Source organism: Odocoileus virginianus, chromosome 26 (assembly GCF_023699985.2).
Source record: "Odocoileus virginianus isolate 20LAN1187 ecotype Illinois chromosome 26, Ovbor_1.2, whole genome shotgun sequence".
In the NCBI taxonomy this organism is placed as follows: domain Eukaryota; kingdom Metazoa; phylum Chordata; class Mammalia; order Artiodactyla; family Cervidae; genus Odocoileus; species Odocoileus virginianus.
This window is the reverse complement of record NC_069699.1, coordinates 10,189,827-10,205,345: the sequence shown is the minus strand read 5'-3', so window position 1 is coordinate 10,205,345 and position 15,519 is coordinate 10,189,827. Positions and strand designations below refer to the sequence as shown.

The following is a 15,519-nucleotide window of genomic DNA, read 5'->3' as shown; positions in this document are numbered from 1 at the left end:
GCCTTTGTGACTGCAAAACACAGTGGCTGTGGTTTTTCAGTTCTGTCTTTTAAGAGCCGAAAGGGGACGGGAGGGACGGAAAGATAAAGAGAAGGAGGGAACATGGGACTGTGGTTGCTGTCATCACGTAAGCATCAGGGAGTCCCAACTTTTTTTAAAATCTGGTTTAGACAGGACTCTCCTTTAAATTTTTTCCTCCATAACTTTTTAGTATTGTTTTCTTTTAGCAAGATAAAATCCTACCAGATTTCCCTACATGCTGAGTAAAGTATCAGACTCAGAGGAGAACTATCCTCAGCCTGTGTCCCCACAGAAACAATAGCCAATTTTATTTGACCACCTACTTCAGACCCCACATGACCTCAGATGCTTCTCATGGGTTATCTCATTTTATTTTCACAAAAACCCAATATAGTAGGTGCTATTATTATGCCCTTTCACAGATGGAAAAACCAAGGTGCGGGAGGTTAAATAATTTGCCCAAGGTCCTAGAGGTGAGCAAGTGGTAGCATCAAGATTTGAACCCAGGCCAACTGGCTCTGAAGCTCACACTTCTCAACTCTTGAGTGCTAATCCCCTTTACAGGACTGCTAGTGTATGTGTGTGTGTGTGAGGGAGCAATTGTGCATGTGAGTGTATGTGTGTGTTTGTGAGTGCATGAGAGTTGCACCAGAGCGAATGACAGGGGGTGTGTGCATGTGTGTATGGGCACACACATGCACACAAGAAAAGCAGAAGCTGAGAGGTCGGGGTCCTGCCTCCATGTCCCCCCCAGTGTCCGCTCCACTGGGTGGCTTACCAGGTCCACCAGGACCATACAGCTCTTCTAGCTCCTTGCAGGCTGCAGACAGGTAGATGGAAGTGTCCCAGAGGAAATGTGGCTTCTCTAGAAATCTCTCCTGTCCCCAGAATTCACGGATGTGAAAAGGAGGCCAGTTGGTTCTGGGACGCTGTGGAGCCGGCGTGCCTTACGCTTCAGCAGCAAGTAGGCTGCTGTACTGTGCTGTGCTACGCTACACTTAGTCGCTCCGTCACGTCTGACTCTCTGCGGCCCCATGGACTGTAGCCCACCAGGCTAGAATACTGGAGTGAGTTGCCATGCCCTCCCCCAGGGGATGTTCCCAACCCAGCAACAGGACTGGGGTCTCCTGTGTTGCAGGCAGATTCTTCCAGCTGAACTACGTGGGAAGCCCCAGCATGCAGGCTAAGAAGACATATTCTATTTAAAGTTGATCTGGAAAGGGGAAAGGGAAAGAGAAGGGAGAGCTTATTGCCAAGAGTCATCATAGACCCCAAGGGTCCTATGGAAGAGATCTCTGAGCCCACACCTGACTTTACAGTTGGAGAAGTTAAGGCAAGAAAGACTAAAGGCCTTTACTGCTGTGACAGAGTCCAGTGTTGTTTTTTAAAAAGAAAGAAAGGCAGGCACTGTGTGGTGCTTATTCTAAGTCATGTGCTTTATAAATGTTATCTCAGCATTGCAACAGTGCTACGAGGTTCTCACCACCTCACAGCCCAAAAGAGAGCATTAAGACTCAGAGAGGTTAAGTATCTTGCCAAGGTAACACAGATGGTGAAAGGAGCCAGAGGAGACCAAGGTCTCTCTAGGGCTCAGGACCTCACCCCCCACCACACCACACCACACCACACTGACTTGCCTACAAAGGACACTCAGGAGATGCTCTTTGCATCTCACAGGTGTAGTCTTATGGCATTAGGAAAGTCCCTTAAATTCTCAGTCTTTCCTTCTCTGTAAAAGGGATGTAACTGCTTCTGTTTGCCAGGCTGCCAAGAAGCTCTGATGAGAGCAAATGAAAGAAAACTCCTGGCCCTGGTCTTTGGTTTCTTCCTTACCTGTCTCCTCTTTTCCTGCTGGTTGTTACATGACCTGAGCCTGGCCCTAACCTCTCTCAGCATCATAATTCTGTCCTGCCTAAGACCATTAAAGATACTTTAGAGCTGAAAGAATCTTAGAAACAATGTATCATTATTGTTCCTGCTAATAGCTATTATTGATTCATGAAGAACTATCTGCTGGGACCTTTGCTAAGAACTGCATATGCATTATCTCACTTAAGCCCATCACGTTGTTGTTGCTTAGTCGCTCAGTCGTCTCCGACTCTTTGTGACCCCGTGTAGCCCGCCAGGCTCCTCTGTGCATGGGATTTCCCAGGCAAGAACACTGGAGTGGTTTGCCGTTCCCTTCTCCAGGGGATCTTCCCAACCCAGGGATCAAACCCAGGTCTCCTGCATTGTCAGGCGGATTCTTTACCAGTAAGCCACCAGGGAAGCCCAAAGCCCATCATATAGATGAGGAAAATGAAGTATAGAGGATGCACTCCTTGTCCAAGCTCATACAAGCTAGGAATGGCTGAGTTGGTATTTTTATCTGGGACTGTGTTGCCCCACAATCCCTGCTTTTAAACAACTGAACCAGATTGACTTCTCACTTACATAATTATGTAATAATTATTGTCCTAATGATTATCCACTGACTCTGTGTCCAACACCATTCAAATGGAAACAGTGAATCATGGAAACACTAATGCATATTACCTGAGCACTGGTCCATGGATTGCTCTATGCTGCCTCACTGAGTGTTCCCGTCCCTCATCCTTTAGGAGTCCGCAGATGATATAGAACGTGAATAAAAATGAATTAAAGGGATTTGCCACTCTATAAACAAGACAATTCTCCCCTGCCGTTTGTCATTGCCCACAACCTCACAGACCCCGCTGGGATGAATCCCTGTTTCTGTCTACAGGTATTTACTGTGTTTTTTACTGCTGAAATGGTCTTCAAAATCATAGCCTTGGACCCATACTATTACTTCCAGAAGAAGTGGAACATATTTGACTGCATCATCGTCACCGTGAGCCTGATAGAGCTGGGCGCGGCCCGGAAGGGGAGCCTGACAGTGCTGCGGACCTTCCGCCTGGTAATGTGCTCTCTTGGTGATTTGGGGAACCCCTGCCCTGACATCCAGGGAGGCTCTCTGCTGGAAACAGACCCTGTCCTTTGGGGACTCCACCTGCTGGCTTCCTCTTCCTCTTCCGTCCCTGTGGGAGGATGCAGGGTGAGGCTCCTGGGAGACTTGGTGCTTTCCACTTATTCAGAGTGGGGTCCTTTCCTCTCCAGGGCCCCCTCATCTGCCCCAAGAGGGGAATGCCCAGCACCCCATTGTTCTCTTACCAAATACAGTAGATGACAATCACAGCAGCTACTGTTTTCTGATCCCTGGCGATACATGAAGCACAAAACTAAACTCTCGACACAACCCGCCTCATTTTAGGCTTACATCACCGGGTGAGAGTTGCTTTTACTATCCCCACAGAGAGATGAGGAAAACTGAGACAGACTGGTTAAGTGCTGACCCAGTCTCCCCGCTGCTGAGTGAGCCTCGGTTGTGCACTTCGAAGCCCAGCTGCCCAACTCGAGTACCCCCTCCCCTCATCTCAAGGAGGTCATCTTCCCTGGGTCCCCAAATCACCACCCCAACGTCTCACCCAGCTCAAAAACCACCTCCTACTAGTCTCTTGTCCAAGCTCTTCTCCCAGCTCAGTTCTGGGATGCCCTCTACCAAAGGGGTTCCCCTATTCTTAACAAAATCGATGTCCCCATGTCATCTGTGTCTGTAAGGCAAATCACCCACCTCGTTTTATTTCTCCAAGAATATTGTGGCCCCAGGAATTCCCTGATGGTCCAGTGATTAGGATTCCCCCCTTTCACTGCTGGGGGCAGAGTTCAATTCCTGCTCCAGGAAATCAAGTCCCACAAGCTGTGCTAAGTGCCAAAAAATGGCCAGTATGACCCCTGTGCTTCATACTCATTTTGGAATCAGCTTACCAGGTTACACGCCCACATACACACAAAATTGTTGAGGTTTTTTTCTATTGGGATTGTAATAATACCTAGATCAGTTTGGGGAAAAAAATGTAACCTTTATGTTATGTAGTCTTCTGATCCATGAAAATGGCACACAATCCATTTATTTTAGCCTTTCAATAGTTTTATAATTTCTCCGTGAGGGACTCCCTGCATATTTTTTGTTAGATATATTCCTAGATATTCCCTACTTCATTATGCTATTTCAAGTGAAATCTCTTTTTAAATGTTCTTTTCCAGTTTTTTTTTTTGCTAACATTTTGCTATTTAATATTTTTATATCAGATAGCTCTCTTATTAATTCTCATGATTTATCTATGCAGTCTTTTAAATTTGTTAACACAATCATATCACATGCAAATGATGAGCTTTGTTTCTTTTCTAATCTTTATGCCATTTGGTTCTTTTTATTACATTACTGTGCTGGTTAGGACATCCAGTACAATGTTGAAAAGAAGTGTTAATAGCAGACATTCTTGCTGTTTTCCTGATCTCAAAGAAAATGTTTTCAGTATTTCAGCATGTCTGATATTTGTGGCAGATTTTTTTTTCATCAGTTTAGGAGGCTCTCTTTTGTTAAGAATATTAATCATGACTGGGTGTTTAATTTTATCAGACAGTTGTTTTGCATGATTAAGATAATCACATGATTTTCACTAATCGGTTAAAGTCGTGAATTATACTAATTGATTTTCTAATGTTAAATCAACCTTGCATTCCTGGGACAAACCCAACTTGATCCTGATATTTTTTTATATATACATTGGAAAATTCAGGTCACTAGTAATTTTTTTTTAATTTGCATCAATATTGATGAGTAATATTTGGCCTGTAATTTTCTTTACTTTCATTGTCCTTGCCAGATTTTAGTATTTAGGTATCAAGGTTATCCTTGTTGTTCAGTCAGTTGTGTCCGACTCTGTGACCCCATGGATTGCAGCACGCCAGGCTTCCCTGTCCTTCACCGTCTCCTGGAGCTTGCTCAAACTCTTGTCCATTGAGTCGGTGATGCCATCCAACCATCTCATCCTCTGTCATCCCCTTCTCCTGCCTTCAATCTTTCCCAGCATCAGGGTCTTTTCTAATGAGTTGGCTCTTCACATCACGTGGCCAAAGTACTGGAGCTTCGAGGTTATCCTAATCTCCATAAAAATAAAGATTAGGATATCAAGGATTAGGATATCCATAAAAGGGGGTGAGGAACATTCCTCTCTTTCTACACCCAATCTTTGGGTAAGATTGGAATTATTTGTTTCTTATATGTATAGTAGAATTCAATAATGAAGCCATCTGGAGGTCGAGATTTTCCATTAGTGATTTAATTTTCTTAATGTCTGTGAAACTAGTCAGATTTTCTGTTTCTCCAGTTGGTTTTGGTAAGTTATGTTTTTTCTAAAAATTTTCCTTTCTTATCTGAATTTTCAAGTTTATTGACATGAAGTTGTATATGCTATGCTGTTATCTTTTCATGTTCCATATCATGTGTATTTGCTATCTTTGTCTTTCTTTAAAAATAGTGATTTGTGCTTTCTCTTATCTTTTTTTATTAGTCTTGCCGAAGATCATCAATTTTATTAGTCTTTTCAAAGAACCAGCTTTCATCTTGTTGATCCTCTCTACTTCATTGATGTTTTCTATTTCAATTAATCCTGCATAATTGCATCCTCTGTTCTACATATTTTATTTTTTTCTAACTTCTTAAGACAGAATTTTCAACCTTTTTTCTTTCCAATCTATTCATTGAAGACTTCAATTTCCTTCTAAGAACTGCTTTAATAGGTAGAATTTTCCATATTTTTGGTTCTAAATATTGCCTAATTTAAAATTTGATTTTTTTCTGTGATTCAAAGGTTAATTAGAAGCATGGTTCTTAATTTTGAATGTATGTGGTATTTCTTTATGCCGTGGAGTTCCAGCTTGATTGTATTGTGCTCAGAGAACAAACACTGTATAATTTCAATGCTTTGACATTTATTAATAATCTTCTTTTGGCTCAGTACAGTGAAAATATTCCTTATGTGCTTGAAAAGAGTGTCTTCTGCAGGGTGCAATATTCTGCATATATATCCACTGGGTAGAGAAAGTTCATTATATGGTCCAGATATTCTATATCCTTGCTTATTTTTGTCTGCTTGTTGTAGCAATTACTGAGATGGTAGTGTGTAAAAATATCTCCCATTCTGATTACAGCATGGTATGTTTCTCCTTATGGTTCTGCCTTAAGGCTATGTTCTTAAATGCATACATATTTTAAGTTATTGTATCTTCCCAGTAGAGTAAAATGTTTATCCAAGAGAATGGACCTTCTTTATCCCTAGAAATGCTTTCTGTTTGATATTAATTAAGCAACTCTGTTTTCTTTTAGTTTAGAATTTGCCTGATATATCTTTATCCATCCTTTTACTTCCAGCTTTTGTGTATCTTTAAGGTTTTTATATGCCTGTTATAAATGGTAGACAGATTTTAGATTCTTATTCAGTTCTGACAATCTACTTTTTGTCTTCTAACCAAAGCATTTAGCCCACTTATTTTATGGTGAATACTGATATATTTGGATATGTGTCTATCATTATATTCTGGGTTTTCTATTTGCATACTCTGTTCTAGCATTTTTGTTCTGTCTCTCTTCTTGATTTATTTTGAACTGTTTGTTTTTCCTTGTTCCATTTTTCTCTTTTATTGGTTTGGAAATACTCTGTTTCTATTCTTTGAGTGGTTACCTTAGAAATGAGAGCAGGTATTGTTAACTTAATCAAAGTCAAAAGTTAGCTAAAATCTTTACTTTCCAGGACAACTTTTATTCTAGTTCCCCCTTCCCAGCTTCCTATTTTATTAAGTATTTTAATTTTATCTTGCTTTTTAAAAGCTGTATGACTTAATCAATTATAAATTATTCAAGACTTGTGCAAGCAATACCCAAAATTTAATAGCTTAGTCAAATAAAAGTATATCCCTCACTCAAGTCAGAGTCTTATGCAAGTCAGTCAGCTCTAGGTGGGACTCCTTTTAGAAGGGACTGTGCCATGTACGAAGAAGGCCTATACAACCTTCAAAACTTGCCTCCTCTTTGTGGAAATATGACCAACTTACACAGTCAAAGGCTTTATCAGTCAGGGCTCATGATTTCTTTTGTAATACAATTTCTTCAAAACTTAGATGAATTCAGACGTCTCTGTGTATCATACACTCAGAGTGCTTTCTTTGGCCAAGTTCTCAGTTCTGCTCTGTTTCTTTGCTTTCTTGTCCCCACACCTCTCTCCCTCAAAGGGTGGCCATACCATTAATATGATCTTTGCTAAGATGTGCTTCATTTCATTGAAACCTTTAACTGGTCTTGAACACATAAAGACTTAATCTCATTGCTTACTCTTTGAGGTCTAAAGCAGTGTACTTCCCTAAAGCCATACAGCCAAGTGACTCAGTTATACATTAAACTTCTGGATTCTATTTCCTTTTGTTTATTATCAATGAGCCAAATATTCCCAGAGCACATTTATTTCTTATAAAGCTCTTTTTAATTAATTAGTTAGTTTAGGCTGTGTTCATCTTAGTTATGGCATGCGGGATCTTCCTTGTGTCATGTAGAATCTTTTGTCGTAGCACACAGACTTATACACAAACTCTCTGGTTGTGGCACAGAGTGCACAGCCTTCAGTAGTTGTGGCATGTGGGCTTGGTTGCTCTGTAGCAGGTGGGACTTTAAAAAAAAATTATTTTTAATTGAAAGACAATTGCTTTCCCATGTTGTGTTGATTTCTGACATACAACATGAATCAATCATAGGTGCATGTATGTCCACTCCCTCTTGAACCTCCCTCCCCTCCCACCCCATACTAACCTTCTAGGTTGTCACAGAGCACTGGGTTGAACTCCCTGCATCATACAGCAAATTTCTACTGGCTATCTATTTTACATATGGTAATGTGTATGTTTCAATGCTACTGTCTCAATGTGTCCCACCCCCACCTTGGCCCACTATGTCCACAAGTCTCTTCTCTATGTCTGGCATGTGGGATCTTAACTGCCCAACCAGGGATCAAACCTGTGTCCCCCATATTGCAAGGCAGATTGTTAACCACTAGACCACCAGGGAAGTCTGCCTTACAATGTCTTAACAGTTGGTTACAAGACAGTTGGTTAAAACATAACCAATTACAACTGACACATGATACTAAGTTTCTATTCTACAGACCCATCCCCTAGGGCTGCTAGCTCATGATCCACCCCAGAATTATTACAGGCAATCATTTTGCCCATGCAACACAAATCAACACTTTCCAAGCCTTCTGTCAGTTTCCTTGCTATCCATCACATGATCACTAAGCCCGTGCCACATATCTGATGTTGTTGAAATGGTTCTCTTCAACATACAAATTTCTACATTAATCAAGAGAAGTACAACTAGTTGTGGTGACAGTCTCTAAATCTGTGAGTCAGCATAATAGAGGTTTGTGTTTATAGCATATTCCATACTGATTGGGAAACTCTCCTTGTGTGTCTGCTCCAAGTAGTGACGCAAGGATCCAGGACAGTGTGGTGTCTCCCGTCTTCAATGGGTGGCCTCCATGGGGACCATGGGAGGAGAAGAGAAAGTGCATGGTGTTTTATGGCTCTGCCTGAAATTGGTGCATAGTACTTCTGTTTCCATCTCCATTCTATCAGCTGGAACTCAATAATATAATCTCAACTGTTTGCAAGTAAAGCTGGAAAACAGTATTCTTTCGTGGCTGAGAGGGGTAAAAGTGAATAGTGTCCATAGAGCCAGTCTCTGCCCTACCCTATGAGACTTTACTGTTGTGTCATTCAGCATTTGTTTAAGAGTCATTCTCATACTTAGCACTTCCTTGCTCTTTTTCCATTCTTTCATATAATACGTTCCTTCTGGGATCACTTTCTTTCTGCCTGACGTACATCATTTAGAATTTCTTTCAGTGAGTGCCTTCTGGCAGTACCTCTCTCAGTTTTATCTAAAATTTGCCATTCAATTTGCCATTCTCTTGAGAGATATTTATTATGGGACCTTTCCTTAATGGTGGGAGAATTCCTGTTATACTGTCTACCTTAGGCAGTACTGGTTTGTGTTTCCTGCTTGCTATGCCTCATGAGACTATTAAAACTTATGCTCAGATTCACTCAGTTTTACAAATGCCTTTGGGTAAAATCTGACTTCAGAAATCTAGTTATATCTCTAAATTCATGTAATTATGTAATTTTTGGTCAAAGAATTGCTTTATTGACAGATCATCAATGCATTTAAGATTTTATTATCTAGCATTTTTAGTAACTTTTTGATGGAAAAGGGAACCCAAGGGGGACCCAATATAGTCTTCTATATTACTCTATCTTCTGATATTCTTCACAAGTTCAAGGCCATTTCCTCACCAAATGGTGACTTCTTTAGTGGAGGACAAATATTAGACTTACTTTGCATTCTGTTCCAAAGGGAAAGCATCCTGATTAATGGAAGTTCCCAATTAAATCTAAAGTAAAAATGAAAAAGTCTCTCAGTCGTGTTCGACTCTCTGCAACCCCGTGGACTGGAGTGGGCAGCCTTTTCCTTCTCCAGGGGATCTTCCCAACCCAGGGATCGAACCCAGATCTCCCACACTGCAGGTGGATTCTTTGCCAGCTGAGCCACCTACCCGCTGAGCCACCGTTCTAAGGTGAACACAGACTGCCCCCCCCCATCACATAGAAAAATAGATATAGAGCTCCCTGTATAAGAGGATTAAGCCCACTCCCTCAGGGCTGATTGCGGTGTTGGGTGATAAAACTGCTGCTGTTCTGTCCAGCGCAGCCTCCCAGCACCTTAACCAGAACCTGGCTCTTAGTGTTGTGTGTTAGTCGCTCAGTCATATCCGACTCTTTGAGACTCCATGGACTGTATCCCCCCAGGCTCCTCTGTCGGTAGAATTCTCCAGGCAAGAATACTGGAGTGGGTTGCCATTTCCTTCTCCAGGGGATCTGCCCGACTCAGGGATCGAACCCGGGTCTCCTGCATTGCAGGTGGAAACTTTACTGTCTGAGCTACTAAGGAAGCTACTAGGCTCTTAGTAAGTGCTCCATAAATACCCCATGAAAGCTGAGCTCGCATATTTCTTTCTAACAAATTAGAGAACCACACAAATATATTTTGTAAATGTTTAAACATCTTTATACATGGCGCTTTGCTCTCTTGTGAGACTTAGCACATTTGGGTTTACAGTGAAGACTTTCTGGGTCTTTGCCTTTATTGTTACAACTAAATCATTGTTTCCATGAGGACAAGAGCCTGCATGCCACTTTCCATATACCTCACAGACTAGTACAGTGCCTAGTGTGTATGTGGCTGGTGTTCAGCAAAGTAGGTAGATTGGTTGGTCAAGTAAATAAACCTCTGAAATCACAGATATTTGCCATTTCAGAGCTGGTGGGGATTAAAGGTGTTGTCCACAGCCTCAGGACAAGAAATGCCCTAAGACAATGATTAGCCAGTACCTATCAAATGCAGTGGATTGTGCCCTACCTGCAGGAGGCTAGCCTCTATCCAGGTCAAAGGAGAGCTCTTCTCATGCATTTATGAGCTCCATTATACCCCACTCCGCCCCATAGAGTAGATCCCCATTCAGGAGGCTTGTGGCTACAGAGCAGAGTACATGCCACAAGACCACGACCGCAGTGTGAGGCCCCTGACTTGGCCAGTCAGTGGAGCACACCAATACATACAGTGTTGGTCATAGTTTTGAGTAACAGGTAACATAGGTAGAAAGGTCTCTGAAAGCAGTTTCTGGGATCAACCCATGCTAATGAAGTGAGTTGCCATGTGCTTTTCCCAGATCTTTGGTTTCTGACCAAGACTTGAGATGAAAGGTGATGATGGTCAGCTTCCAGGACCTGACACAGTCTCTGTTTCTCTGCAGCTGCGGGTCTTCAAGCTGGCCAAGTCCTGGCCAACCTTAAACACGCTCATCAAAATCATCGGTAACTCGGTCGGGGCCCTGGGGAACCTGACCATCATCCTGGCCATCATTGTCTTCGTCTTTGCTCTGGTTGGCAAGCAGCTCCTGGGGGATAACTACTGCCAAAAGCGGAAAAAAATTTCGGCGCCCAATGAAGATTGGCCACGCTGGCACATGTACGACTTCTTCCACTCCTTCCTCGTTGTCTTCCGGATCCTCTGTGGAGAGTGGATTGAGAACATGTGGGCCTGCATGGAAGTTGGCCAGAAGTCTATCTGCCTCATCCTTTTCTTGACAGTGATGGTGCTGGGCAACCTGGTGGTGAGTGCATGGGCAATGCAGGAGACTTCAGGGTTACCCTAGAAAGCTTTGACATTGCACATGTGCTGCCACATTGCACCTCCCTGACAGAAAAGCCTTCAAACTTTTCAAAGATGTGTGGCGTACATCATGAGAACTGTCCATTGGGAGGCAGCAGGAATAAGCTTATGTGACAGAGCAGGAAAGACCTGGTTTAGAAGCCCAGCTCCACATCTCATAAAGTTGGGTGATCCCGTGCAAGAGACAAGCTCCTGAGTTTTAATTCCCTTAAAATAAAAAAAATAGTGCTTACTCATGGGCCTACTGGGAGAATTAAATTACAGGAAGGATATATGCAAATTGCCTAGTGCAGCGTCTGAGCTATGGCAGAAAGTCAATAAATGTTAGCTGTTAGTTGTTGAAGGACTATTTCCCTTCCCCCCTGTAGGGGGGTATCAGGAGATTTTTTTTTTGGGGGGGGGAGGGTAGGGAATAAGAACTGACTGATATCTTGGAGCTACATGGGTTCTAGCTAAGAGCAGGAGGGCAAGCACAGTGGGACTAGAGGAAGGAGGTAGGTCATAGACAACATGCAACATCATGATGACAATAACAAAGCCCACTCCCAGGTTTGGGGGAAGTCCCTCTGGAGGCCTTTATCCCAACTGGCCCCACCACCCCTTCTCTGTCCCAGCCTGGCTCCTCCCCCTCAGCATGTGTCCACCCTCTCAAGTTCCGGGTGCTCTTGCTCTCCTAGCTGTGGCCTGGTAGGGGGAAGGTGTGACTTCTAGGAACCTTTTTCTCTCTTTTTTTTATTGAAGTATAGCTCATTTACAACATTGTATTAGTTTTAGATGTATAGCTTAGCAATTTGTTTTTTTCCCATTATGGGTGATTACAGGATATTGAGTATGATACAAGATATTGAGTATGCCATACCGTAAATTCTTACAGCTTTTCTCTCATGTATAGCAGTTTGTATCTGTTAATCCCTTACTCCTAATTTATCATTCCTCCTCCCACCTTTCCCCTTTGGTAGCCATAGTTTATTTCCTATGTCTGTGAGTCTGTTTCTATTTTGTATATTCATATTTATCATTTTTTAGATTCCACATATAAGTGATATCATATAGTAAGTTTTTTTGTTTGACTTATTTCACTAAGTATTATATCCTTTAGGTCCATCCATGTTGCTGAAAATGGCAAAATATAGTCTTTTATGGCTGAGTAATATTTCATTGTGTATATGTGTGTGTGTATATATGCACTGCGTCTTGAGTCAGTCATCTGCTGATAGACATTTCGGTCACTTCCATGTCTTACAGGAGTCCCTTTCTTATTGCCCTGGAAGTCAACCAACCTGAATTCTTTTCCCATAAGAATTTTACAGATGAAGGAAAACTAAACCTTAGGAGGGGATGAAAAGACAAATCTGGGCTCTTCAAAGTCTTTCCTACCAGGGTTCCTGAGCCAGAGCAGCCTTCCACCCACTCTCTGAATAGGGGGCTGGACAGAACACCTTTCCTCCAAGCTGAGCTCCCCATCCTTGCAGTCACAGGGGCCCCTGTCCCTGAAGCAGGAAGTTTGCCTCTCTGAGCATTTAACATCCTCATGTCATTTCCTCTTCACAACCACTCTGAAAGGTAGGGAATCCCCACTCCCTGCTGGTAGGGGAAGGACATGAATTTGGAAGCAGAGAGGAGATGTACCCAGGATTCCAGAGTGAGCAGTTGAACCAGGGTATGGCTGATTGTGGCCCTGGGGCATGCCCAGGCCTGCTCCCTTTTTGTCCCTTAATGTCCCTTTGCTCAGCAGGAGTGACCCTCCTCTATGGCGCAGAGTGCTTCTAGGCCCTGTCCACGTGAAGCAGGTGTCTTAAGGGCATCCCCGAGGCTCCTCTCAGTCGCTGTCAGAGTGTCCATTCCCCCAAGAAGAAAAGCATCTTGGGTGGGCAGAAGAGGCCCAGGTGTGGCTGTCCTGCCATCCAACTGCCAACCTGGTGGGGCCACGGAAGGGCTCAGCTCACCGACTGAGTGATCTACCCTTCTATACCTTCTCTCCAGGTGCTTAACCTGTTCATCGCCCTGCTGCTGAACTCCTTCAGTGCCGACAACCTCACGCCACCTGAGGACGACGGTGAGGTGAACAACCTGCAGGTGGCCTTAGCGAGGATCCAAGTGTTTGGCCAGCACACCAAGAGGGCTCTTTGCAGTTTCCTCAGCCGGCCCTGCTTGCTCCCCTGGTCCAAGGCAGAGCCCCAGTTGGTGGTGAAACTCCCACTTTCCACCTCCATAGCCAAGAACCACATTGCTGCTGATACAGCCCTGGGGAGCCCCGGACGGCTCCCAGCTCTCAGAAGCCCCAGGGATGACCACGGTGACTTCATCACTGATCCTAACATATGGGTCTCTGTGCCTATTGCTGAGGGTGAATCTGACCTGGATGACTTGGAGGAGAACGATGAGGAGGATGCTCAGAGCACCGGGCAGGAAGTGATCCCCCAAAGGCAGGTGAGAGTTCTCCTATGGGATAACCACAGGAAGCAGGGAGGGGCCTCAGGGTTGGAGTGACCAGGGGCAGTAGGGAAATTTTAATAAGAGGTTTTCCAACCTCAGGGCTGGTGCAGCCTTGAAGAGCCCCAGGCAAGCCAGGTATAAGAGCCCTAGATGTTAGGAAGCACAGGCCATGCCAAACTCTCTGGAGAAGGTTGCATTTAAGCAGGGCATTCGGGGAGCAGGGGCAGTGTCTGATCCCCCGGCCACCTGGAGATGCTTGAAAGTGTCTTTCCTACAGCTGCCCCATTCATTCCACCCAACCGGGGCTCTGTACAGGAGATGCTAATAAGATTCCTCTAAGAACAGCATGTTGTCCAAAAACAAGGCTCCTCTCATCTTCACCAGCAGCTTAAAGAGTCCTGATCACTATGTGACTCATTCATCCAACTTTTCCCGACAAGGGATGTCACAGGGAAATGACACTTGCTCCTTTGGCACCACGAAATTTAAAGCACATTTTTGGGTAACATATATTTTTAAATGCTTTGCACAGCTCCTTTCTACTTTAAGGTATAAATCAACACTTGTTAACCTCTTCTCAACAACTCAGCACATGTACCTCTCCACAATGTGGAAAGGCAGGGGTGCCTATGGGACCTGGGGACAAAGAGTGATGCTGGCCAGGCCACTAAGTGGCCTCAGACAGCTGTGCTTTGAGTCGACAGCTCTTCCCTAGCCTCCTTCCCTTGCAGCTGTCACTGCTCTTGTGTTCCAGCAGCTGCTGTTATCAGCTGCCATATTTTACATGCCTTTGTCTGGGTGACAGCCGAAGGCAGGGCATCAACATCCCCAGAGTAAAGGACATGAACTCTGTCACAGCCATCTCCACTCAGAGTCATTTTCAATTACTTTGGGGGTTCTTGGGGTCTCCAAAGGGCCAAGTTCATGACCACTCTGACCCCAGCACAAGTGATAATGGTCATGGCTAACATCTATGGAGCCAAGCACTACTTGCTAAGTGCTTTGCAAATATGAACATATTTAGTCATCAAAATAACCAAATAAAGTAGATCTTGCCTTCTCAAGTTTGCAGATGGGGAAAATGAAAATAAGAGAGGTTAAATAACTTGCCTAATGTCACATAACTTGTAAGTAATGATGCCAGGAGTCACACACAGATCCATCTGGCTATATGTATATACATTAATGGCATATGTCAAGTCCTTGGCTCTGGCAGACAATGCTGTGCAATATCTCTTCAGAATTAGAACTAATGAACTGAGGGTGAGCCCAGGTACTCAAGAGAGGACTTTCTGTCACTATTAGGAGCAGCTGCAGCACGTTGGGAAGTATGAGGATCACCTGCCATGCAGGAGCCCAGGGTCTGGAATATCCTCTGAGGACCTGACTCCACACCTAGGTGAGAAGTGGAAAGACCAGGCTCCTGCTCAGAGCCCTGCAAAGGTAGGTATGTGAGCTTCCTGGAGAGGTTGAAAAGCCTGCCAGACCCTGACCAGTGGGATGGTGGGGCCTGGAGGATGGGGCTGGGCGTGAGGTATTCCAGACTACACTCAACCAAACCTCATGTCTCATCTTGGGAATTTTCAAAGTCCTTCCTAACCTCTGGGATAATCAGTATGATTTTATTGGGAAGAAAGAGGTTCCATAGACTGTGGGGGCCAGGACCCATTCCTCAACCTCCCTGAGCCCCCGTGCCTCCATCTGGAAGCCAAGTGGTTATGGCTACTTGGTAGAACTCTTTTGACGCTTCCATGAGATGCTGCTTGTCAAATGTTTAGCTCCTGCCAGAAATGGAATAAGTGCCCAGAAAATGACAGCCAAGAAAAAAAGGAAACAAAAAGACAATGCACAGAGAAAGTTATCTTTCAGAGCCAGCAGAT

The 15,519-nt window shown here is 43.8% G+C and overlaps 1 protein-coding gene across 2 annotated transcripts in view; it reads left to right on the top strand.

Annotated features, from left to right (window-relative positions):
- Positions 1–15,519, top strand: part of SCN10A (sodium voltage-gated channel alpha subunit 10) — an 88,052-nt gene that overhangs the window by 48,011 nt on the left and 24,522 nt on the right. For both annotated transcript variants that reach the window (XM_020897948.2, XM_070455437.1), the window contains 4 exons: positions 2,765–2,938; positions 10,785–11,144; positions 13,187–13,633; positions 14,945–15,082. In XM_020897948.2, the coding sequence (XP_020753607.2) occupies positions 2,765–2,938; positions 10,785–11,144; positions 13,187–13,633; positions 14,945–15,082 (1,119 nt within the window). The remainder of the gene's footprint in view (positions 1–2,764; positions 2,939–10,784; positions 11,145–13,186; positions 13,634–14,944; positions 15,083–15,519) is intronic.